Source organism: Peromyscus maniculatus, chromosome 9 (assembly GCF_049852395.1).
Source record: "Peromyscus maniculatus bairdii isolate BWxNUB_F1_BW_parent chromosome 9, HU_Pman_BW_mat_3.1, whole genome shotgun sequence".
Classification (NCBI taxonomy): Eukaryota; Metazoa; Chordata; class Mammalia; order Rodentia; family Cricetidae; genus Peromyscus; species Peromyscus maniculatus.
Genome location: NC_134860.1, coordinates 2,817,808 through 2,844,858, shown reverse-complemented (window position 1 = coordinate 2,844,858; position 27,051 = coordinate 2,817,808). Strand labels below are relative to the sequence as shown.

The 27,051-nt window shown below is 44.0% G+C and overlaps 1 protein-coding gene across 5 annotated transcripts in view; it reads left to right on the top strand.

The window, feature by feature from the left end:
- The window catches only part of Cacna2d3 (calcium voltage-gated channel auxiliary subunit alpha2delta 3), an 854,380-nt gene that overhangs the window by 689,339 nt on the left and 137,990 nt on the right, over window positions 1-27,051 (top strand). For all 5 annotated transcript variants that reach the window (XM_076544133.1, XM_076544132.1, XM_076544131.1 and 2 more), the window contains 9 exons: window positions 6-77; window positions 339-400; window positions 1,750-1,817; window positions 5,040-5,085; window positions 5,219-5,316; window positions 7,790-7,883; window positions 11,133-11,228; window positions 16,464-16,585; window positions 19,505-19,585. In XM_076544133.1, the coding sequence (XP_076400248.1) occupies window positions 6-77; window positions 339-400; window positions 1,750-1,817; window positions 5,040-5,085; window positions 5,219-5,316; window positions 7,790-7,883; window positions 11,133-11,228; window positions 16,464-16,585; window positions 19,505-19,585 (739 nt within the window). The remainder of the gene's footprint in view (window positions 1-5; window positions 78-338; window positions 401-1,749; window positions 1,818-5,039; window positions 5,086-5,218; window positions 5,317-7,789; window positions 7,884-11,132; window positions 11,229-16,463; window positions 16,586-19,504; window positions 19,586-27,051) is intronic.

The window sequence follows — 27,051 nt, the reverse complement described above, 5'->3', positions numbered from 1 at the left end:
TCCAGCTACGAAATGCCATGGTGAACCGGAAGACAGGGAAGTTCTCCATGGAGGTGAAGAAGACCGTGGACAAAGGGGTACCTTTTTCTCAAACATTCTTGCACTTCATTAAAACAAACCAGTGTGAAAAATTAGCTCTGAAGGTTCTCTTTGGAATAAATATCTTTCGTCGAGCTCATTTCTCTCTTGTCTTTACTTATCTCAAACAAGATTCATGTAGTAGTAGTAGTATTAACCAGATCGTAATGTATCCATTTGTTTTTATTGATTTCTGAAAAAACGTCATCTAGCAGACTAACCCTGTTTTCTTTTCTCTATGACTTTTTCCCCCGATCTAGAAACGGGTTTTGGTGATGACAAATGACTACTATTATACAGACATCAAGGGTACTCCTTTCAGGTAGAGCTGACCATAATCATGGACATTTCATCAGACCTCTCAGTGTGTTTGTACCCAACCTGCTGGCCTCTCAGAGCTCATCATCTGAGGATAACAAACACCCTGCCCAAAGGCTGGAAAGAGTGAGGAAGGGGCTTTGCCCAGGCTGCTCTTTGTCTTTGTTCTAGAAGGGGGAAGATGGTTCAGGCCTACCCCAAACAGCCCATCCATTTGCCACAGCTTCACATCCCACTCCCAACACAAAATCTTCGGGGCTCCCACCGAGGGTGGAGGAGACCAGTTCAGAGGGTCACCAGGTTCCCTATACCATCTCACTTGCTACCTCCTAAGACCTATTTCTGACCTTTTATTTTCATGACCTTGTAATCCTCCTGCGGATGGCATTTCATCCCCACCTTGTGCTTCTGTTTCAACTCTTCTGAGTGTCCTTCTGTGTCGTCTCTCTCTTATAGTTCTACAAATATGACTTTGTCTCGTGGTCCGCTTTCGGATGTGTATGGAGTATTCTAAAGTGGCCTGCTACTGTTAACTCCATGTTGTTATGTGATTTGTAGAAAACAACAGCAACAGCTTCTTTTAGTAGGGTTGCTTCATGCTCTTGAGCTGGTGTCTTTCAAAGTCAAGGAAGCGTTAACCAGTATATATGAGTCTGAAAAGTAAACTCTAGCATCATTGTCACCCATTGCCAAGGAATGTGACCAGATGCAACTTGGAACCAGGAGGAGTCAAGGAACACATGAGCCACTAAATGGCTTTGCCAAATGAAGGGACTGTTTTTAGAGAAGCAGTCTCTTACTTTACGGCAAAACAGAAAGGCATTTAAATCAAGCCAATAAGAATGTGGGAAAGCTGTTAGACCAGGGAGTGGACCGACCAGGCTAACAAGGCAGCCATATGGCCATGCTGCTGCACTTGAATGTTGCTGGCATTTTTTGGGTTTGCTCTTGAGAAGGGATCCATTTTTCTGGGGTCTGGGAGTCTCTGCCTAGTTCAGAGCAGAGGTGTGTAAGGTGGTAGCAGGGAGCAGGGTGTGTGGCCTTGGGAGGACATTCAGGGGAAGGCTTTCTGGAGGGGCAAGCCGTTGGCCACAAATCTTGCAAACACAACAGCAGCCAATTGCCGCTGGCATTTCCAATCAGAAATGACTTTGAAGCAGCTGCTTGGGCCTAAGAAAAACCAACACCCACTATAATCAGTGAGGTTTTTGAAAGTAAACTGTTGGAAAAATTGTTTACAGAACATGAAATGGAAATGTGAAAATGGAAAATAAAATTTAAAAAACTGCTCGCCCACAAGTCTATTCCAGTCACTGCCCTGGACTTCAAGGTTTGCTTTGTTTCTCTGCACAGTTTAGGTGTGGCGCTCTCCAGGGGCCATGGGAAGTACTTCTTCCGAGGGAATGTAACCATCGAAGAAGGTAAGGCACAAACTTGGGCTGGCTTTTCCTTGGGTGTGGGGAGGAAGGCCCTGAGCCGGCGCTGAGAGAACGGAAGAGCGTGTGAGCCTTTCAAGCCGCGGGCTAGTAATTTGGGCACTTGAGTCAAACCATTGCCCACTTCATGCTTCTTTTCCTGCCAGTTTTGTGTGGGTTCCTTAACGGTGGGAACCCCTGCCAGTGGCTGGTTTTATTGTATTCTTTTACCCATAAAGTTGTGGAGGCAAAGTTGTGGGAACCTCATACCACCTTGATTCTCATATACTCAATGCTAGAGGAAGAACTGAATGAATGTAAAAACACAAATCTAAGGAGAAGCAATGCACAGAAAGATCCGGAAGTCTTTGCTGTCAGCATAGTTGAGGCACCCATCTCATTGGTTTTGTGTTATCCTTTGCCCAATGGAAATGTGACCACTGAAGAGATTGACAGAGGTTGGGAAGCGGAAGTAGGATCTTGTAGCTCTAAGATCTTCAATCTTTATAAAGTGCAGGTGCACAGTGACTCCCGTAAACTTTAGTCATCCCCAATCTGTAAAGTATGAAGCTGCTGTCACAGAAATTGTCCTTTACATCCCCAACAAGCCACAAATCCTAAGCAGGTACTACCTCCAGTACTGTGAGCATTTGGAATTGGGTGAGTGTGGTGTTTAAATGGCTCTTTTTCTATAAATGATTTTGAGTAAGGTACTTACTTAACGTGGTCTTTGGGTCAGGTCCATCTGCTGATTGACCTTGCAGTGTTTCCCAGGCACTGGGTTTTAGCTGACAAGGAGCCACGATGTCAGATGGAACAGAAGGTAGAGTAGAGGCGTCCATTGAGTACTGGACAGAAACAAGGATATACCCATCCAAGAGCCAAACATATGGTCTCTTTTCTCAAGGATGCATAAGAGAATATGGTTCAACCTTGTGGTCTGGACAAGATATACTCTACAGGATGTATTCTTAGAAGCCATGTTTCAATTTCTAGAACTTTCTAGTCCTATGGGCTATGTATAACTTTGAGGGCATCAGTAATCCTGAAGCAATAAAATTCATGCTCAAGCCATTTGAGATGAAACAGAGAAAATGATTCATGGTCAGGGCAGGAGGAGGTCTTTAGTGGACCGTTTGCCTCTCTTGTGTCTGTCCCTTTAGCCCATCTCTCCCTTGCTTTCCCTCTGTCTCTATCTGTCTGCCTGTCTATCTACCTCCCTCCCTCCCTCCCCCTCCTCCCTCCTTCTAGCCCTCCTTCCCTCCATTGTCTGTTTTTTGCTCTCTCTCTCCTCTCTGGCTTTCCTCCTGCACACAGTTGTCTTGCAGTCTTTTGGACCATATTTCTGGTGACTACCTCCTTCCTGTGTGTTCCACAGCTGTTAGGCTGAGCCATCACTTGAGAGAATTTCAGAACTAAGCAAGAAATTAGTTTGAATACTTAGCAGAGTGCAGGGGGAGGGGGCGTCTGGTTATCCACACAAATGAGATCAGATCTTCCTCTCCCTGTGGGTCCTCTGTAAATAAAAGGACTCAGCCCTGTCAGCTCCCTGAGCAAAAGAACCCAGGAAAGATGATTTCCCTGAGGTTGCTAGCCAAAAGTTCTCATCTGTGAGAGCTGTGGTCTGATCATAGCTCTCTTCTGTTCCTGGAATGGAAAGTTCTTTGAGGATGGCACCCATATTCCAGGAGTTCTGTAGCTAGGAAGTCTCCTCTGCAAGATGACTGGGTTTTCCACATACTTTGCCAATGCCTGCTGCTACCAAGGTGATGAACAGCAAGGTTTACTCAGAACTGTAAGAGGTCAGGGCTGAGGGTTTAGCTCAGGGGTAGAGCATTGGCCTTGCAGGCACCACATCCAGGGTTCAGTCCCCAGTTCCCCTAAAACAGTGTTGAAGTTTGAAGCCTGAGCTGGTCTTCCTACTAATACTGTGTCTCTTCAAAACCTCCTTTGACACGTTGCTTCTTTTATATAGCTGTATACAGTGATTATTGAATCAATTGGGTACATGTTATTAGTCTCAGCTTCCTTACAGGAAAGCTGATAGATAAACTAGTGTTCAACACCTTACTTCCTATAGAACTAAACAATATTATGTTGTACGTCTAGTATTTTTGACATTTGCATTTGGCGAGGATTGGAGTACAGTGAGTCATTTGAGAAACTGACTTCCTGAAACATTACAAACGTTCTAACAGTACCTATGCATATTAGGAAATGCTGGGTGCAGATGACCCACTGAAATCAGAGGCAGAGGCTGGCTCTGCAGAGTGTCTTATCTCATTAGTGTTGCTGTTTCAAAATGCTGGAGGTGAAGTATCCTCTAAAACATTTATTTAGCTATGATATTAGAGGAATGAAGTTCAAGATTGGGTGGCCACATTCAGTTGGCTTTCTGGCAGCAACACAACACAGAAAGGTGGAAAGGAATATTACTGTGTAGAAGAGGACCTCTCATACAAATGAGGAAGCAAGAGACCCATTTCTGTGAGCACTGCATTAATCTCTTCAGGGCGTAGTAACCCCATTACCTAATCACTTTCCATTAAATCCCGCTCTTAAAAGTTCCTACCCTCTCAATGCTGTCTTATCAGGGTTCAAGTTCCCAACACACACACACACACACACACACACACACACATACACTCACACAGACCCTTGGAAGACAAACCATATCAAAACAATAGCATATATAAGGAAGTCTGGAGTTTTCTATGAAACTTCCAATGCCAGCCTCAACTCTACTAACTACTTTTCTAGACAGATAACTCACTTTCACTTAGAATCCTTTAACAACTACTAGCCTTCTTTGCTGGCTGAAAATAATTGAGTATTAACAATCTCATATATTTCAACCCATAATATCATCCTCATAACTATGTGTCAGGTAAGGAGTTAAATGGCCTATCCCAGTTCTCAGTTCAGACTCCATGGAGCTCCAGAATCTGTCTCCCTGGCCATCCCATTAGATATGCCCTTCATTTTCATAAGGCTGAGATTTCTCTGGGATGAACACCAAAGTAATATGGTGGTGCTGGCCACAGCAGCGTGAGAGCATGATCTGGATGACTCTTTACATGTGTCCAGAATCCTTGTTCTCCAGCATATCCCTTTGGAGTTATCTACTGTGAACCCGCTCCCTCACAACATCCTAGAATATTTGAGGTCTACAGGAGGAAGAGGAGAAGAAAGAGTGATACTTAATAATGCTTTGTCCTTGGCTTCCAGGCCTACATGACTTAGAACATCCTGATGTGTCCTTGGCAGATGAATGGTAAGACTCTGAAAGTCCTTCAGCAGCTTCAGGATTTGTTGCCCTCTTACCCAGTTTTCCTGGTTCAAATGCAAAGTGGGAAGATGCTGTGGATATTTATATGTTCTCCTTTGGGGCCCTGTCACATTCTTAGGTCCTACTGCAACACTGACCTGCACCCAGAGCACCGCCATCTGTCTCAACTGGAAGCTATTAAGCTCTACCTCAAAGGCAAAGAGCCTCTACTTCAATGTGAGTGTACTCTCAAAGTATGCCTGTGGTTGTGGGGAGGGACAGGCGCTGCAAAGCCATTAAGGAGCCTCAGGTTTCAAGAGCAACCTTTGCCTTTTTACACATTGTCCGTCATACCTAGCCATGTCTCTTCCTATAGGAAAACATGAGAAATAATGTAAGTTATAACCACAGTATTCTTAACCACATTGGATCTGCACTCCCAGACCATCTAGTTAAACAGCTGGGTAAGATGGAGATGATGAAGGTGGACAGAGATTGCACATCTCTCCTATTCTAGCCTCCTTCTACAAATAAGGAACTGGGGCTGGCCCAAGAATTACCCCATGCAAATACCTCGGTCTCCTGGTCCTCCAAGAGTGGGCAGTGCCCCCAGCATCTGATGCCTCTTATTCTGTTCCTACCAATGGCCCTTGCAAATGCTCTGTGAGAACTAAATGACTGGTGACCATGGCCCAGGGGTAGAAGCCCTACCTCCTGAAAGACAGGAGCTCTGGATGCTCCCCTAAGGCCTGAGCAGACCCTCCCCGTGACACGGTAGTTTAAGTAGCTGCAACATGAACAGAGGGATTCACCAAAAAGAAGCATAGTACCTGCTCCCACTTCAGTGGGCATCACTTATCAATGATGAGAAACCTGCTTGGCATGTGGTGTCTTACAGAATAACCAAAGCAGTTCCAGCAGAGGTGTGTGGAGACTCTCCAGCCACGCACTGACAGTTTCATGGGCTGGATCTGCTTTTGGGGTTATCCTCTGGTAGGAAAAGGATCAGATGGGCAGCAGATGAACCCAGTTTTTCATTTCTTTGAACTTGCTAATTACTATATCAAAAAACATATCTCAAGCATAGAGATACTATGAAAATGTATTTTTAAATTAAGATTTTGTTTAAATCATTTTTTATGTGTATGGGTGTTTTGCCTACATGCATACCTACATGCACCACCTGAGTGTCTGGTGCCCACAGAGACCAGAAGAGAGAATTGGATCCCCTAAAACTGGAATTACAGATGGTTGTGAGCCACCGTATGGGTGGGTGCTCAGAATTAAACTCAGAGCCTTCGTGAAAGCAGTGAGTGGTCTTAACTGCCGAGTCACCTGGCCAGCTCCAAGTTCAGCTTTTGTTAGTCACCCCTTAGCTTCTTAATATGTTGTGATGTTTGCTTCAGGTGCTCATTAAGGAAGAAACATCAGAGTTAGTACTGAAGGCTTTGTGTATCCCTGCCCCCCCCCCAACCCCGGAAAGAATGACTGTATATTCAGTCATCATTCTCATGTGTCTTGCTCAGATTGTTACTGTTTAAGTGGGTTTCCATGAACAGTGTATGGCATTCTTTTCATTACCTTGCATATTAAGGGTGTATACAGAATTTACCATTCCTCATCCCAAACTCTAGAATCCCTAATCTGAAAAATGTTTAAGCAATACTAGTAACACTACAACAGGCAGAAAATTCACTTGTTTTATGGACGAAATCACCTTAAAATGTTGTTTGCAATTATATGCAGATTTTATATTTGAGGTATATGAGAAAAAAATGAATTTTGTGTTTACACCCATGTCATACTCCATATCTCAGTATGTATTCCAAATATTATAAAATCCCCAAAGTCTGAAAGATATTTTGGGATCAGACATTTAAGTTAAGAGACCCTCAGGATGTTATATTATATGAATTACTACATACAACAGTATAATGTATAGATCTATGTATAGCTCCCATTTACTCTTCATACTTATGAAGTTTATTTGTGTGGATCATTTATCTTGATTGAGTTTGTTTGCCTTATCCACAGGATTCTGCTGTATAATCACATCTGAACTTTTTCAGCATCTTTCTGACAATGTGTGAAATTGTTTATAGTGTTTACTTTTTATCCTTTGTACTCTCTCATAAATGGAATACTGGCCTGCCTCTAAGAAGCCTCTCTTAGACTCATAATCTCCTACCATTTAGCCTCTTCTATAGCACTGTGCCCAGTAGCCTTTTGGATAGGGACAGCTATCCCCCATTAAAATGAGAGAAAGTCTTCAATGGAAGAAATCACATGCTATGAGTTCCCATAATTCTCGTCCCCTTCTGAATGCAGAGCACTGAACAAGTGACAGCTGTAGGAAGGGCCAGAGGCAGCTATTCCAGGGGTTCTGGCTCCCCATCTTCAAAATTAGCACTCAGCATGCTGGCCCTGGCATGAACTGTGAGCCGGGAGAAGAGAGCAGAAAACTGAAGTGTGGGACACCCAAGCCTTTCTGCTGACTACTGTCTCGTCCCATTGCTTGGGGCCCAGTGCGATTACTAGTGTATCAGGTATCAGGCTGTTTCATATTTTGAGCCAGTGGGAAGTTAACTCATAAAGCAATACCCTGTATAAGAACATAGCCTGCTGACCCCACAAACCAGCCCATGAACCTCAATGGTGCCTTTCCTTGGAGTCTAGCCAGAGCCTTCTTGTCCTCTGTCCCTCCTAATAGGTGACAAAGAACTGATCCAAGAAGTCCTTTTTGATGCTGTGGTGAGCGCCCCTATCGAAGCCTATTGGACCAGCCTGGCCCTCAACAAATCCGAGTAAGTGGCTGCATGTGTCCGCCTTTGTGGACATTTCCGCACAAGCTCCAAAATATGGTTATGGTTTAAGGAACTAAACTGTTTTAGGAGCCTGGTGTTAAAGTTTTTTAATTTTCCCCTAAGCTCCAAACCGCAAAGAGCTAGAGCAGTGTAGCGGCATGAGCTTGGATGGCAGGCTCCTGGACTTGACATGGAATTTGTTTGAGTTTTAACATTACATGAAATTCGGTCCGTGGAGGTAGGGTGACACTTCCGAAGGGGGGGTTGGTGGGAGGAGCTCCCTGCCTTGCCACAGCCCCTCCCCCTTCACAGGCTGGCGTGAACTTGGGAGGAGGCCAGACCAGGGTGTAAGGAGGCTGGGGAGAGGGGTGACTCTTTTCAGTGGGGTGTCAGTTACTGCTCTGTGGTTTTCTATCTGAAGTGGAGGAGGGGGTGCAGGTGGGGGAAATCAAGAATAGTTGATGTCAAAAACCAGGGCCAGCACTGTGTTAGCAGCTTGTTATTGTATTATTTTTCACTATCCACCCTCCCTAGACCCTTAAGTGGTACAGTATATCCAGTTCTCTTTGGGTTCCTATTCTTCATTAGTTTCTTCCTTTGCTTTTGCCTTCCCTTCCATTACATCTATGGTTCATTCTCTCATTGCCATTCATTCATTAATTCTTCATTCATTCAAGAAGTGTATATGTTCTGTGTGTACTCGCCAGGCAATGGCATAGCAGAGATCACCCGGACAGAAGACACAGTGGTCGTTCTCCTGGCTTCTATGGTATATGAAGTCATTTATACTTGTGTTAACTGTAGTGAAGACAAGAAGACAGGTAGACTATGACGAGGCCTACGGTAGATGGGGGCAAGGGGAACTTCAGGAAGATGGACTGGCAAGACCTAGAGCCACTAGCTGAGAAAACACATTTGAAGAATTAGAGGTTGTTACAGAAATGTGGGGGGCAGGGAGGGAGTGGTATCAGGCAATGACAGGAGGCTGAAGCAGCCTGGGGAGCTCTGGACCTTGAGGGTCCGAGTAGAGATTTTGGAATTTCTTTTTTTACTTTACCACTATTATTGTTGTTGTTGTTGCAGTAGCAGGGATTGAATCTAGTGTGTGGCACATGTTAGGCAAATGTTCTACCATTGAGCTGTATCCCCTGCCCTCAAGATTTTGGATTTTATATTAAGAATCTTGGAAAATCATTGAAGGCTTTTAAGAAAGGAATAGGTCAAACAGATTTGCTTTTGTTTTTATAAAATCAAGCTCTCTATTGCTGTATATAAAATGGGGTAAGAACAGCAGCCCAGGCTCTGTGATACCCAGGTATCTACCATATGTACCAGGCCAGTGGGCACAAACAGATGATGCCCACATATGGTTTGCTCCAACGCTTGAGATCCTCCACCTCTACACCAGGACATGCTGGGGGTTGGTGTGTGAGCCAAGAGAGGCTGAGGCTCCTGCTTCCATTCCCAGATTAGCACAATGAGCATTGGGAAGATAGAGTTCTTTTCCAGAATAGAAGAGGAGGAGGAGGAGGAGCAGACTAGCCACACATGGCCAGAGCCTTTTCAGACACTGGGGCTGGGGTCTCACCAGGGAAAACTTGAGGTGTACAGTCTAGTGTGAGGCTGGGGTTCCATGGAGAGACCGTCATGCCATTACTCCTTGGGCTGCCCTCTTACCTGCATAGATCATATAGATCCCTACAAGCTTGGGAAAGAATCAAAGTTTGCCCTAGCGTTTCTTTCTCTCACAAATACGTAAGTGTTTCTTTTAGTGTCCTATGAAATTCTGAATTTGGAGCAAAGATTGCTGACTCATTCCTCACACATGCTACAGATTCCTTAAATGGTAGCTTATCCTGCTGTCCACATCTGCAACTGATTGGATAACCTTCCAATTTGGTGTAGGCTACCAAGAGAGCTAAATGCATCGTGTTGGTTTTTATTCATTCCCCTTACATACTTAAAGGTGGTACTGGTGTACTGGCCACCTTGTCTACTGTCAAAGCTGAAGAAATAAAAAACCTTATATTGAAAATGACAGGGACAGTGCTTTGGAACATGTTGCTACTAGCATCTAAGACAGAAACAGCACAAGAATTGTATTCCTAAGTTGCATGTTGGGAAAACTGTGTTTATGGAAAAGGACCTCTCCTTTTCTCAAAGCAGAATTGCTTGTTGAAATCTCCCAAAGAGCATGTTCAGACACTAGATCTGCTCTGGGGGATGAAACACCATTGTGATGAGTGTCCTTGACAAAGACAGTCGCTGGAGTTTCTATGCCTGGCACTCTCTCAGGGTGTGGAAGGAGCCCTTTGAATGCACCGACGTTCTCCTCACTTTAGCTTGAGTGCCTGACAGAAGCAAGCAAAATGAGGAGGACTTATTTTGGCTCACAGTCTCAATGAGTTCAGTTCATGGTCACCTGGGCCCAGGGACTTGTGCAGAGCATTATGGTGGCAAGAGCGTGTGGCCGGGGAGAACCCTTCACTTCATGATAAATAGGGGTGGAAGTAGGGACAATATTTCTCCTAAAGCTCTGCCTCCGGCAATTTCCTTTCACCAACTACGTACATCCTTCTCACCTTTCTGTAGTTTCCAGAACTTCCCAATGGCACTGCCACCAAGTCCTTCTGGGGAGTAGTTCATAAACATTATTTCACTCATCTCTTTGGGAATGGTTTTGAGAATAAGGTCTGTGCTCAGATCAGAGCTATAAATCCTTATTCAGCTGTGTAGAATTCCAGGCTGTGGGATACTACAAAGTTGGCTCAATGGCTCCACTCCTTTCCTTCCACAGGGAAGACCCAACTGACGTTCCTCAGACCAGAAATACACTTGGTAGCCTCACAGTAAAAAGACACCCTGTGGACATCTTCCCATCTCCCCCCTGAGTCTCAGGCTGCTCTCTCTAGGCTTGTACCAAGAACCTTGAGATGAGAAGTGTCTATGGTTGGAAGTGCATTCCCCGCCACCCCACAACCCCATCACCCCCTTCTGTATTTGTGGGCAGGGGAGTCCTTCGCCTTCCTAAAAGTCTCTTTATGCAAGCTGTGTTGGGGATAAGAGTCGTCCGGCCCTGGCGCATGTGTGGATGTGTACATGTTCACCTGCGGGGGTTCCCTGGTGACTTTTAAAGTTCAGGCTTCAAAGCTGCCGTTTTTGTCAAACATTCTGCGAGTCTTGAAATGTAAAAGCCATTATCTGCTTACTGTCTCGAAGCACTCCCTGACGTCTGCTGTTCTGTTTCAGGAATTCTGACAAGGGTGTAGAGGTCGCCTTCCTCGGCACTCGCACGGGCCTCTCAAGAATCAACCTGTTCGTGGGGGCCGAACAGCTCACCAATCAGTAAGTAGGAGGCCCCCTCTGCAGGGCCAGGGAATGCCTCAAAGTGGAGATCCAAAGGGGGCTTACTTCATTTCTTGAGGTTCAGGCCAATCAAGGTCTGCCGAGAAACTTCCTCTCTCTTCTACTACGGGGGCCCCAGTGCACATGTTCACATGTCAGTTGGCCCCTCCACAACCCTTTGTTCCTCAAAGTCGTTGGCTTCTGTCCGCTGTCCTGGAGTCCTCTTCTGCCTGGTGAGTCATTAGGACTTAACTTGGGAGATGATGCAGCTGCCTGGGAGCAGCTGGAGGAAAGGACGTGCCGGGCTCCTGACTCAGATGTCCTGAAGCTCTTCCCAGGAATTACTGCCAGGGTCTCAGGTCTGCTCCCGATTTGTTTATGTTTCAGTAAACCTCTTTGCCTCCATGCACAGCTTGAGAGGACACAGAGCCTCTCACCCAGAGGTGGGCTCTCTGAAGGCACCAGGATTGTCATTGTCTCCATGTAGTTCCAAGAGACCTCAGGGAACAGAGACCAACAGTAGCCACATCTAGCTACCAGCTGCTTATTCAATCATGCTTAGTCCCAACACATCATGAGCTCCCAGCCCTCAGTCACCAGATGGGTGTTTCACCCACACGGGTCCATAGTCCGTTAATGTGTTTTCTCTGTCTCTTTTCTCTGATCAGGGGCATTGTTAGGTCAGGGACAAATGGGACCTAAGATTCAGCAAAGTCGGATGTGTTTAATAACTGACTGAGTTCAGAGGTTCCCAGCAAACCTTACACACCAGACCTTTAAGGACAGTGAGGAATCCACGTAGTGGTCATGAGTTTGAGAGGGGCTGAGCCTTGGGGTCTCAGAAGGGACATGCTCCTCGAGGTCCAGTTCAGTGTTCCTTCCTGTTGGATGGGACCCTGGCGCCTGCCAAGTCTGGCAAGTGGTAGATGGGTCAGTTTCTATACATTTGGCAAGATTGGCTTTGGGTACCTTTTCAATGTCTTTCTCTTTACTAGAAGCTCAGGTCTATCATTTTGGAGGTTAGCTTTCATTGAAGTTTGACTTTTTAAAGCTCCCCTTAGCTGTTTACCCTCAAACAAGGCCTTTTCTAGAAAGCAGGTTGCCAGGAAGGATGAGAAGTATTGAGCTACACATTGTCTTCTCTAGGGAGGGGCCAGAGAGCGAGCAAGGCAGAAATACATTTCCTGTTTCTTAGAGAAGCAGACTGTGCTGTTGCTAGTACTGATATTAAAACAAGTGAACAATAATAGTAATAGGTTTTCCTCTGGGCCCATGGCCCACCTAGTCTCAGGTTCTTGGCCTCATTAACAGTGTTGAGTATGGGTTCCATCCCATGGAGTGGGCCTTCAATCCAATACAAAGTGGTTGCTCACTCCCCAGACATTCATGCCATTATTGCACCAGTGGGCAGATCTCATAGACAGGTCCTTAGTCTAGCTCGCAGGGTTCAGAACTGTGAGATTAATGATAACCTTTTCGTTCTGGTAGCATGTGCAGCACCTTCTAGCACTATGAATGCTCGCCATTAGGAGTGAAGCTTCCAGTTGAGTGTGGCCAGGTTTCTTCATGCTCTGTGCTGTGACAACTGTATGGTGTCTTTAGCAATAGGGTCTGTCTTACCGTCAAGTTGTGGAGAGTAACAAATAGCATTGGCACCATCCTCTCGTGTTTAGCGGGGCCTGTGGGACCCCGTTAACCAGTGAGTCAAAAAGATGTGGAGTGGAAGTGGATATAAAGTCTTACCCCTAGCCATGAACATATTCATAAATGAGAGCCAGAGAGAGAGAGAGAGAGAGAGAGAGAGAGAGAGAGAGAGAGAGAGAGAGAGAGAGAGAGAATATCAATTTTCTTCAATGGAGTGACACCAGATCTATCAACCCTACTACAGGATAGGCCACATGCTCAGGAGTAGTTGGCCAATATAAATCAGACTTTATGGTTTTTAATGTCATTTTTATTTTCTTTTTAAGAGAGAAAGAACATGAAGTTGTGTGGGTAAGGAGAGGGTAGTAGCTGGAAGAAGTTGAGGGGGGCAGGAAAGGATATGATAAAAAAATATGCTGTATGAAATCATCAAAGAATAGATGAATCCCCCCCCAACACACACAAGTAAGCAAACAAGCAAATAGCAACGATAAAATGTAGCACCTTGCTAATCTGGTAGCCTTGTTGTTAGGTGGACATATACCATAGACAACCGACCCACAGTTGATGGTATCAGACTGCCATATATACAATAGACAACAGACCCACAGTTGACAGGATCGGACTGCCTGATGCATGCTTCTCACGGCCCCCTTTCTGATCACCTGGAGAGCACAGATTATCGTCACCTTTGGTTATTGTGAGGATCAGATCCCTGCCACCTAAACAGTCATTCCTGCCTTGGTGAGCACCAAACCCATGGCATTGATGAGACCCACAGCAGATGCTCACTGACTGACAGGGTGTGCTGGATGAGAGGATGGCAATTTTATCTTTTTTTTTTTTTTTAAAGTTCAGGGGTAGATTTCTGGAAAGGAGTGCTGTTAGTTAGGGCCAGTAAGCAGATGCAAGGCACCTATACCAAAACTGTGGCAAGTCTGCTGTGGTAAGTCCTAGGAGCATCATAATTTTATGACAATATTAACACAATTGGTCATTTACAAAGGAAGATAGTCATACCTACCGCTGAGGGAATTTTAGGGAATTGGGGAAATATTTTAAAGAAAGAAAATTGTTTCAAATGCTTGTAGAGCTTTTATCCATGTGTGGGGTCATGTTTATCCTGTGATAGTAAACATGTTTGGAGTGCTTGCTGAGTGTCTAGGCCTGAGGATATTGAGGAGAACAGTGTTTCCGTCTTTATAGAATATTGAGGCCTGCTGGTATGGTTGCAGGGACAATAGTTTCAGAATTAGAAACTAGAGAGTGGCCTCTCATATCATGGGTTCTCTTTCAATGGAGTGGTATATGCTTTTTGGGTGAGAATCAAAAGAATCCTGACTAGTCACATCCTAAAACTAAAGATTGATTTTCTGAACTGAATGCTAAAGTTCATGAAACCACCAAGTTGGAGCCCAGTAAGTAAATCATGTCCTCTTCTTGGTCAATGGACTGAAAATGGAGCCATTATAAATCCAGGATTGCTGGTTCCACACTTAGACTTTGTCCCCTGCATGGCCTCTCTTCCTGAAAGAGGCTTGCAGATGGTAGCCTAGTGAGGCATTTCCTTTCTTCAGGTGTGATCTGTCAGCGGAAAGTCCCCAGAGACTGTAGAGTGACTGTGCTCTCTGGAGGAAGTTGAGGTCAACAGATACTCATTGGGACTTCAGGACAGTAGTCCCCTTATCCTAGGAGAGAGGCCCCAAGTCACTTAGTGGGAATCTGAAACTAGACAGTTCCAATCCCTATATACTGCCTTTCCTCTACATTCATACATACCTATGAAAAAGTTTAAATTTGGGGCTAGGAATATAGTAGGCAGTTAACGTAATAATTAATGATGAATAGAACCATTAAAACAGTATAGTATAATAAAGTTATATGAATGTCAGTTATTTCTCAAAGTGTCTTCTGTGTTATTTGCTCTCCATAGGGTGATCTGAGCTAAGATGATTTACTGCTGTGTGCTGAGGTGATGTGGGTTGAGGAGTGTAGGCGTTGTACCATAGCTGGGGGCCACCAGGTTACACAGGGCCTGCCATTACAGTCAGTGTGAATCACAGATAAACATCAGATGACCAATGGGCAGGTAATGTATGCAGCAGGGATGTGCTAGCCAAGAGTGCTCATGTCCTTGGTGGAATGAAATGATCCTTCAAGAATTTTCATCAAAGCGGCACACAATTTAAAACCTACAGGTTAATTTTTTTCTGTACATTTCCAAGTAATATTTTTCAACCGTGGTTGACTACCAGCTTCCAATGTACAGAAAGCAAAGCTGTAGATAAAGAGGGCTATCTTGATTTCTTTTCCAGCTGCTGTGAGCAAAACAGTTAAAGCAAGAAAGGGGTTATTTGCCTCACAATTTCGAGTTACAGTCCATCATGGCAGGGAAGGCATGGTGGTAAGGGCTTGAGAGAATGTTCACATTCCTTCCCAGTCAAAAGCAGAGAGAGCAATGGATTCATGAATACACCCAAGTGCTAAGCTCATCTTTCTCATTTTATATAGTCTAGGATTCTCCCATCCAGTGCGTGGTTCTGCCTACAATTAAGATGGGTCTTCCTACATCAATTAACAGAGTCAAGAAAATTTCTCTGAGACATTCTCAGAGGGTAACATTAATCTGAACAATCACTCACAGTTGTGCCTAGAGTCACTCTAGGTAGTGAGTTGACAAGGAATACTAGTCACCATGATGACTATATATTTAGGGCTCTTTAGAGAGATGCATAAAGCTGAGCAAAATGCTGTCCACAGAGCTTTGGGAAAAGAGATGTGACAATGTGTAAATTAGACCCAGAGAACAAGAAGGCTGTGTGACTAAGTGGCTCAGAGACTGGAGTGAGACAAGAACTTTTGTGTGTCTTGTATCTAGATTCAGGAGAGATGGAGACCATTTCTTCAGTGTACTTTGTGATGCTTTTTGGAAGTTTGTAAACAACAAATTCTTAAAGTATACATTGCGCGTACACACACACACACACACACACACACACACACACACACTGCTAAGTTGGGGAGGTGACAGATATGGCAATTACAAACTGACTCTTCCTATAATAGATGCACAGATTTTAAAAAATTATATTGTACTCCATAAGCTCTACACATTAGTCATCTACTAAAAATAACTTTTTTTAAATAAAAAGAGTGATTTTTGACTTTGAGAGGATGCAGTGGGAAAGAGAATGCATATAGATGGCGTTCTCCTTAGAAAGAAATGCCATGGGCAAGGGACAGGGAGATCAAGAAAGAAGAGGGAACCACAGAGGGCCCAGGAGCCATCCTGTATGCCTAGAGAGAAGGAACATAGGCAAAGAAGAACCTGAACATCCTTATAGGGGCCACTTTTTCCTCCCTTACACCTTCCCAGTAGTTTCCCTAATACAGTGGAGATGTGTTCTCAGAATCTGACTACCAGACTCTACAAGGTAGCTATTGAGTAAAGTGTTGACTTGGGTCTCCATTGGGCTGTGGAGGGCAAGTTGGACTTCTCCAAAACGACCGTGGTCCCTCCTGACAAAGGCTCTTGGATCTACTGTGTGCATCTTGACCTTGATGCACAGCACTTTTCTCATCCATTTTCAGGGACTTTCTGAAGGCTGGAGACAAAGAAAACATCTTTAATGCAGATCATTTCCCTCTCTGGTACCGACGAGCTGCTGAACAGATTCCAGGGAGCTTCGTCTACTCCATCCCCTTCAGCACAGGTGAGGCAAGGCTCTTCCTGTTTCACTCTGCTGGCCTGGTCATTGTGGGGCTTTGCCTGAATCCTCAGGGGAGCCGAGTTCAATCTTCAGAGCCAATGCAGAACACTGGACCAAGTCTGAGCCAGTGACTTGTTCCACTCAGGAGACAGCCTCCAATGCAATACAGGTGTGTCTTAGCCAAATGGTGCAAAGGGCATTTTAAGGGAAATGGTTGACATTTTGCATCCTATGGAACTTGAGGACAAACTTCTCAGTCAATTTGTTTTCAATCTCCATGTAAAAGAAGGTTCAGGCATCCTTTGCTAGAAACTTCTGTAATTTGCACCCCTTCTGGCATAGACAATATTCTCTCTCTCTCTCTCTCTCTCTCTCTCTCTCTCTCTCTCTCTCTCTCTCTCTCTCTCTCTCTGTCTTAGATAAGATCTTGTTTTCCCTGGCTAACTTGGTACTCACAATGTAGCCCAGAATAGCTCAAACTTAATGGCAATCAGTTCTCCTGCCTCAGCTTCCCAAGAGCTAGGATTATAGGTGTGTACTCGCACACCCAGCAGGACCAAGGCTTTGTATACTTATATACTCTTCACTCACTTGCTGCGGCAACCAATAAGATTCATAGAACTAATAATTTTTATAGTTTTAAATTGTGAAAAAAAATTAAAGTTACCCACCTCTCACATACACTAAAATCCAAGTGTTGGCTTATGTTAACCAGTGTTAGATGGAAGACACATTGAACACTTCAGTTACCCCTGGATTTTTGTCATCTTGTGCTTTAGAACTTCCAGTATTCTGTCTGTAGAAAGCTATATATGGAACATTCTAGAAGCTTCAGAGAATGAGAGCCAGTCTCATTGGACTGCTATGGAAAGCTCTCTCAGTTGTTGTACTTATATTAGGGCCTATATTATGTCAACCTCTTGCAAACATTCCTAGCCCAACCTCGACAAAATTTCCACAATGCTTGGGTCGCCTGCATCTAGAAGGCTCGGTGATGTCTTATTCTTGTGAATGTCAGTGTTTACAGATGGAATGCCTCTGACATTTACAGAAGACATGATGGCAGAAGTCTGATGTGGATGGGCACTGTGGGAAGCACCGACAAGAAGTTACTCTTCTTGTTCTGCAATGAAATACCCAATAGAACACTGTAAGGAATGGCAGGCTCACGATTGAGGAGACTCTCTGCATTATGGCAGGGAAAGCAGAGAAGTGGGAGCCAGATGCTCAAATTCCATTCATAGCCAGGAAGCAACAATAAATAGGAAGTGGGGCCAGACCATCAGTTGCAACCCTGTTCCACCAAGTGACCCCTTCCTCCAGCAAAGTTTCACCTCTTCAGGGTTCTAAAATTCTCAAACAATACCCTCACATGAGAACCTAGTGACAAGCATAAGTCTTATGGGGGACATATCATATATAAGAGTCCTTCAATAATGGAGAGACTCGAGGAAAGGTGGAATCTCAGTGATGGGATTTTCATAAGGGTATGCAGTAACCTAGCTGGTAGGTTCTTTTCTAGTGTGATGATTCTGAATATGCTCTGTTCCTTATATGCCTCTGAGCTGGATACTTGCACATGCATTGTTTCTCATATATGCTCCCAGGTTCTCTGGGACAGAATTTTTTTTTTTTTTGCTGGGCATGTCAACCAAGACACATGAACTCTTTATTTCTGCCCCAAACCTATGAATCTCATTTTACCTTCCTTTATCTTAGTCCCATAAAGCAGAAAACAATACTTAGCTTGCTGACTTTCTGAGTCTGCTAGGAGTCATCTAGGCTAGATATGGAGACTTGCACTGTGGCAGACTCTAGTATCCCTAAATTGTTTTTCTTGTGTGCTCATATGGGTATGATGACCCTCTTTTTTTTAACCACGTAACTTTGTCATCCTTTGTGTTTTTCTAGAATAATTATGCTTGGGGGAAAAAACAATTCTGATTAATTAAAACTGTCTTCGTATTGGTTTTGGAAACAGGTTTTTACTGAACATTTAATCTGATTGTATAATGAAAGAAATTAACTTCATTTGTGGTAAAATTGTGAATAATGTTCAATCTTAGAAGATTTCCTGGCTCCTTTTCACTTGGATTTCTTTTAGATTCAAGGGAAATCTATAAAAGCACCAGGTACCTGCCACTATGGAGAAACTCCTTGTGTTGACTGCTTAGGGACAACCTGGTCTATTGGACTTGGACTAAGAGAATATTCTTAATTGCTTAGTCATGAGTTTATTCCAGTTTTGGTTTGCCTTGCCTGGTTTCCAATTCAATGAATTTCATTCAACTCACATTCATTGAGTTCCTTTCTCAGAGGCAGGCACCAGATGAACTGGGTATTCAGAATCCGTGCTCATAATTTGGAGTTAATGGATATTAGAACTGTTTTTACTGATAGGAAGCCAAAGCTTGCACTCTATTGTTATCACATTAATAGAGTTTAAAGTATTCATTCTAGTTATCTCCCTACTTAGAGTGTTTTTGTTTAGAAAAACTGTTTTTAAAATTTGAAGTTTACAAACCAGTTAAAATTTATATAACAATCAGAATTATAGCAGTCAACTTACTATAACGTCAGAGTTTGCTTTCATGTGGCCTTATTTACAGTGGTAACATAAATGAGACCACAGACACGAATAAACATCTCCGTGAATACCCACGGGTTACAAAGCCTGTGGTCTGCATGGTAGCCAATGGTTTCAATATGAAGAACTGGATTCTCCCCAGAGCGGGCGGCAACAACTCATCACGTTGCTTCCAGAATCAATGGCTGAGTGTTCACATCCTAGAGCATTCTCGACTCTGGGAACAGAGTCCCAGCACACTTTACAGACTAATGGCCGTGGGCCAGTATGGTTGTTCTCTACCTGTTGACCTCAGAACTCTTCATGTTTCACTGTGGTGAGTTCTCTTTCTATAGGAACAGTCAACAGAAGCACCGTGGTGACAGCAAGCACTTCCATCCAGCTCCTAGATGAACGGAAATCTCCCGTGGTGGCAGGTAAACGATGATTTTGGTCGACCAGCATGATATGCTTCTATTTTGTCTAGCACACTCATGCTCCTAAAGGTGGGTTTCAAAAAGAGAAAAACTGAACCATTTCTTCTTCAGCTCTATGTTGCCTCCTTCATACTAAGTAAATCACCTGTGGCTGGCTGGAAGCTTTTGTTAGTGGCATTTGTACTGAAGGGCTGGAATCTGCTATAGTTCCCCTATAGAGGCTTGAGAGCCTGCCTGGCACGTAGTCCATTCCTAATACATTATTTCTGGATCCATCAGTTGATGGATAGGTGATATGTGCCAAGCACTCTCCCGATCTGAACTGTTCACCAAAGGGAGTCATTTGTTTTCGGGCGGCCTCCCTCATGAAGTTGTACTTCAGAGTGACTTTGAACATCGAGGCCTGTGTCTCTGCATGCTGTGATAATTTGTGGAAAGAGGACCAAAGGGAACAGAGGAGCAGACCTGACTGGAGTGCTTGCTCTTTGGCTGGGAAGCACTGCCTTCCCCTCCCACTTTCTGACAGGGCCTGTGCATCATAATTATATTAGCAGGGGCTGAACGATCAGGGAATAGCCACTCCGGTTATCCTTGGGTTATTGGATATGACAAGGAAGACAGTCTTATGTATTTGACCTGCAGCTTATCTTGAACTAGGCAGACCTACAATTAATCAGCCAGCAGATATGGGCTCTAAGGATTCATGGCTGCTGTCTTCAAATACTGTCACTTAATGCCTCATGTTCCTTGAGGAAAGTACGAGACAGGAGCACTTAACTCAATAAGATTTATTTTTGCTTAAAGGAGGTCGGACTTGCTTACCTCTGGGCTGTTCCAGGCAGCTAATTATGGAGGCACATTATCTCCTGGGGGTTGGGGTCATAGACAACAGCTGTCCAAGACACAGTCAGGCCAAAGTAGCCTATCTGGTTCAAAATTTCTCTTTAAAATCCTTCCTGTGGGTCTCTTAGTCTGTGATCACAAAGAGCACTCCAGGTCTTTTCTAAAGTGCCCTATCCCAGCTACCTCTGTCCAAGTCTAAAAGGCATGCTCAAATGTGAGCAAATGTCTACTATTTTATAAATGAATATGGCCTTGGCTTGAAGCTGTCTATCTAAGCTAACAGGGAACGCATACTTTGCAAATGGTTTGCTGGTCTATTACTGAGTTACATAGCTGGCCAGAGACCATGGGCAGGTCACAGTTTGGCTCACCTTGAAGGGATAGGAAAGGCATCTCCAATTTGTTGTTTCTAAGTGTGTATCAGCTGGTCCTCATGTTTAGCAGATAATTACAGAGCAAAGCCAAGAAACAGAGTCATCTGGGGAAACCGTATTTAGTTTGGACCTTCTAAAGTTGGTGACTACTGACCTTCCTTTCCCAACTGTGTTTGAGAGACGTGAAATAAAACAGCCTCATTTGGTTTTGATCTTGAAGACTGCTGTGGCTGCGGCCCCATGATGGCAGTGACCTCAGGGGGACCTTTCTGTCTCCCACAGCAGAACAACGTCTTCAGCACACCCCCTGCTTCTGTGGACTTTGTCTCAACTCTGATGTCAATCACTGGGTGATGAGGCCCTGTAACATTCCGCTCTGTATTTTCTCAAATTAGTCAGATACTGTTTACCGCTATGAAATTGAAGGGGCCTTTTTAGTTAGAGAGGCAGTCTTGTTTTGGCAGATGAAGATGAACTTGTGAGCAGGCTTGGTCCCCATTAGCAGGCCTCCAGCAGCAGATGGGACACAGCCGACCAGCAGGAATTTGGGGTCCCAATGAAATCCTTGTGTGCAGTTGAAACTTATCTGGAAGAGAAGGTGTACAACTTTGCAAATAGTTCCTAAAGACCCCCTTGAAAAGGCTGTTCCTTGCACAGCCTGACCTGCTATGTTCATGTTCATTAGCTGTGTGTGCTAGTTTGGGGGTAGAAAGAGGTTTTTATCCTCGCTTTTACTTGTTTTCTTTTTAAAACAAAAACATTTAGATACTCATCTGTCAATGACACCTTTGAAGAAAGGCCAGTTGGAGTGGGCAAGCTTCCATTTGTGCATCAGCCTCAGTGTATAAGCAGGCTCCATCCATCTTCTGGAGCTCTGACAGTGCTTCCCAGCCTCCTCTTGAGGACTCTGCCAACTCTCCAGCTGCCCGCGGTGTGCCTCGTTTACTTAATTGCTTTCCCAGGGCAATAGGAGACATGACAGGGTCTACCCCGTCTCTCTAGAGCTTTGAAAACCCCTGTGTGTGTCAAGACGCTAATCCATTTTACTGTTAGGATTAGAAATACAAACCTTGGAATGTAAGGTCAGCTTGAATTTGCTGCTCATCTTGTACCTTGCTCAGTTCATGGTCATGGGTCAGTAGAGGTCTAAGACAGAGTTGAGATTATTAGATCCCTATCTTATTCTCACTTTGGGGATAACGTAAGAGAACAAAGAGGGAAATACCTAGATATGGAGAAATGTAAAAGTGCCAGGATGTGTAGGAGTGTCGCACTTTCACCTTCAGTTTCATTCATTCATACACTCACTCATTCATTCATTCAGCACATAAGACAGGATCCTGCTTTTGCCAGGCACTTGACCTATCCATGAATAATAACTGGTTCTGTATTGACGTTCCCTCCCTCCTCACCCAGTGCATGAAATAGCAGTGATTTTTATATTAATAGCAGCATCTAAGGCAAGAGATACAGCTCAGCAGGTAAGAGCACACCATCCAGCCTTATGACCCTAGTTCAATCCCTGGAACACATGCACACATATCACAATAATAAACAAACATTTTAAAGCCATGTCTGAATAGGGCTAGTGAATTAAACTGCTGTATAATAGTTTCTAGAGGCCGAGGACTGTGTGCTTTTTCCTTTCTTGTCCTAAACCACAGCCAGCTGAGAATTTAGACATGGTAGACAGACCTCAGTGAAATATTATAAATGAATTGAGATCATAGAAATCTGCTCTGCCCTAACTTATTTATTTGCCAACTCAGGATCCATTAATTATCTAGACTGTGGTGGTAATTCTCCACAGGGCTCTCAGTAGGGGAGACCAGCCTTTCTCTACAGTACTGACTCTGTCATACAGGGGTAGAAATGACCTTAAAGGATAAAATATGCATGGTGGGGGGCGGCTTGAAACATCAGATGGTGAAAGGCTGGGCCTACTGGGGACTTCTTGAATTATTTGATCTGCCTTCCTATTCACCTGCTAGACTCTGACAAATACAAAACATATAACCTCAGCTTCTGTTCAGATTTCTGAAAAAAAGGGTTTTGCATGTGTCTGTGCTGGGCTGGGGCGTGTGCCCAGGTACATGTATGTACCCCTGTGGAGCCTGGGATTGATGTAAGATTCTGTTTTTGATAGGATTTCTATTGCTGTGAAGAGACACCATGACTACTCTTATTAAGGGAAACATTTAATTAGGGCTGGCTTATAGTTTCAGAGGTTTAGTCCATTATCATCATGGCGGGACATGGTGGCATATAGACAGACATGTGCTAGAGAAGGAGCTGAGAGTTCTACATCTTGATCCTATAGGCAACAGGAAGTGAACTGTGTCACTGGACACAACTGGAGCATAGGAGGCCTCAAAGCCCACCCCCACAGTGACACACTTCCCCCAATAAGGCCATATGTACTCCTACAAAGCCACACCTCCTAATAGTGCCACTCCCTATGAGCTTATGGGGGCCAACTACATTCAAGCGACCACAGATACCTTCTTTGGTCACTCTACTGTATGTATGTACTGAGGTAGGCTCTTTTGTTGAGCCTGGACTTGGTGTTTTGTCTTGTTCACTAATCAGCTCACTCCAGAGATTCCCTGTATCCACTATCCCCACACAACTTCTTCAGAGATTCTGAAGACAAAACTCTAGTGCTCACACTTGCAGAGCAATCAGTTTGCCCGATGGTCAGTCTCTCCAGCTCAGACTTCTGAATTTTTAAAATAATTAATTCAGCATTATTATCAGTTGCTCTGGAATATATATTTTAACACATCACAATCTAAAGTTGGTCCCAATTGTGTTCCATTTGACTTCTTAAATACTTGTGAACTCCCCGTAAGCAAGAACTCTCCCAGTTACCTTTTTAGGGCTGATATGTGGTACATATGTGGGAGATGCTGTCTGAATAAGTTATGCAAGGAATATGGGCTTCATTGTCACTTGCTTTACAGGAGTATAGAATCTGCTGGCCAGGTAAAAGAGCCACTGTATGCAACTAAAACTCAGAGATTCTCCTTGGCAAAATTTGAGTCCACACTGTCTTAATACCATCCCAAATGATGTGAATATTTTAAGGATAGAAAAATCATTTTCTGTCCCATCCTAATGACATCTATAAACCCAAAGTTATGTCTTCACTGAAGTCCTAGTATCTGATATGAATATTAGACTAGTAGCTAATGTAATCATGATAAAAACCTAGACATTAAAGCATTAATTTATTACATTGCAACTTTTTTTAACAATAATTTTATTGAGGTATGACATCCCAAATTTACTGCCTTTAACCTGTAAAGTTCAACGATTTTAGTAGACTGGAATGAGGTCCTGACCCTCCAGCTTACTCCTTAGCAAGGGACATGGATTGCATTAGATCCACTCACAAGGAAAATTTGAAAATGTGGGTTATGTGGTCTCATTTGCATAATTCAAGGCAGTGTAATGAAGGGGAAGATTTCATTTTAAACAGCTAATTAGGAAAGTGATTGATTAGCATCATTAACCATTAGCTATTGTCAGGTAAGTGCTATTTAAACTAAGTGTAGTGTGTAATATGGGCCCTCATTAGAGTTGTGTGAATAATGTTTCCAAAACCTTACAAGCAAACTTCCAACTTGCCCTCATTCCTTTGGTGGAATCTCACAGTGAGTTAACTAGCATCTCAGGAATTCAGGGTCAAGCCTGTCATGGGTAAACCTCTGGTTTGGGAAATCCCAGCACAGGAAGTGTTTTTATCTTTAAAAAAAAAATGAAATGCATATTGGAAGTAGGGAGCTCGCTCAGTGAGTAAAGTGTGAGGAAATGAGTTTGATCTCTAGAACCCATATAAAAAAGCCAGATGTGGTTAGCATGAGCAAGTAATGCCAGCTTCTGAGAAAACAGGGACAGGGGGAGCCCTAGGGCTCCCTGAACAGCCATGTCATCCTGATAGCTAGATTCAGACCACTGGGAGACCCTGTCACAAGAGAACAAGGTTGGTGGTGTCTGAGGAATGATATCCAAGTTTGACCTCTGGCCCCACAAACAAATATATATGTTCATATGCCATCCAAACTCACATACATGTGCACACACACACACACACACACACACACACACACACACACACAAACACAAACACAATATGAGAGACAGAGAGAGACAGAGAGACAGAAGAGAGAGTTGTTACCACTGGCATTTCCTAAGTGAAGGGCAAAAATGATATCAAGCATCCAAAAGTTACCCACTGACCCAGAACAAAGAATGATCTGGTTCCAAATGCCAGTAGTGGTGAGACAGAAACAGGAGGTGAAAATTAGCACCACCATTAAACCTCTCAGTAGATATACATTTCATACATACATTTCGTTCCTAGTGGTGCCCAGTGCCTTATGAGCATGTCCTACAAAAGGCGGTGTGGAAGGAACGGGGAGAATGCTAGCTGACGTAGCAATGAGCTCAGAGGCTGAGGGCACACCTGTCTAGGCAAGGATCCTGCCACTCAATCTCTCTTCTACCCCGAAGAATACTGGTGCCAAGGGAGAGCTTCCCTTTGTGCTGGCGATGGAGAATCCCTAGGTATTACAGGGACGGGAAGGAGGCAGGTGAAGGAAGGAGGGAAGGAAGGAAAAATGCATGGAGGGGGAGGGAAGGAAGGACAATCCTCTTTAGAAAACAGCCCAAGAGATAAACTGTGGTTGTCAGTGGCAAAGAGAAGAAAAGCACTCACGTTCACAAACATGCATGGATGGGTATGTGGTGAGGGTGATGCCTCTTAGTTTTGAGGTGGCCAGGGAGAGCCCTGAGTGGAAACCTGCATGATGAGATGTACCCAGCATACAAAACTCTGTGGGAAGAGCCTTTAGGGTGAAGCAACTCCCTTCTCCAAGGATCTGAGTAAATTTGGGATGAGATTCCTTATGCATATACACGTCTCTGGTTGGCATTCAGAGACCTGAATGATGCAGTTTGAGGGTAATCACCAGATTCATAAGGGAGGGCTCACAGGCAGGCGAGCAGGTAGCCCAGCAGGAGATGGAAATCCGCATCATGTCTTTGCACTAAATTATGAGCTAAAAGGTGGAGCTTTCTGTGTTGGGCCATTTTTAAACAGACAGATGGGTTCAATGCAGGGATAAAAGGAGAAGGACTGATAACAGCAGATTTCATGGAAATGGATTGGAGATGAGTTGGAGATTGTGCTGTGTTTACCATCTGCACCAGAATTTCAGAGTTCGGACTGTCCATCGGAACAGCTGCTCTGCTAGGTATGGAAGCCTGTAAGGAGCGCATGGTCAGGGTTACCACTCTAGCAATAAAAATAGCCCAAGTCCTGAGGAACCAGACCCTCCGTGTTAACTCTCTAGGGCACTGCTCCCAAGAGCTACAGCCACTTCAAAACTTCACTAGATGTGGAAAACACATCATCCACTCCAAGTTCAGCAGCAGAGCACTCAGGGTGATGGGTCCTCATGGCTCACAGGGTCTGAATTAGCAAGTTAGGCCTCTTCTCTCTGAATCCCTAGTAGGTTTGCATATAAAAGTTAGTCAACTAACTATTTAGAAGTTAGCACAGGGCTGCCACTCCAACAGGGGCCTTTCTTCTCATGCAAATTATTTTCCCATGTAAATCAAGATATAGGGTGCTTCAGTTAGATTTCTTAAAACTGGAGCCACGCCCCCACGGCCACCCCTCCCTGTAAGGGTTATTACCTATGAAATCTTGCCTGGGGGCATCTTATTATGGTATGGTTATATTTATTATTATCATTTTTTTTTATGGATATGAATGTTTGCCTGTATGGACCATGAGCATACTCTGGGCTCTTAGAGGCCAAAAGAGGGCATCCTCTGGAGCTGTAGTTACAGACAACTATGATGCAACTTGAGAGTACTGGGAACCAGATCAGGGTCCTCTGTCAGAGAAGCAAGTGCTCCTACCTTCTGAGCCATCTTTCTCTCCAGACCTTCATTTCAGTGTCTTAACATTTCAGAGTAAAATACCGAAACAAGCATTTTTATTACAAATGCCTTAGACCAGAGAGGTTGGAAATGGTCGCCTATAGGACCAATTCTAGTTGCCACATGATTTTATTTACTTTTAATTTTTTTGTATATTTTTATCATGACATCTTTACTTTATTGTAAAGTATACTCTTTTAAAACATATATCTCACTGGCATCTTCATACACTTGACAGAATTTGATACCTACCCCCACAATCTAATTTTAGAACTCTTTCAGTATCCTGAAAGAACT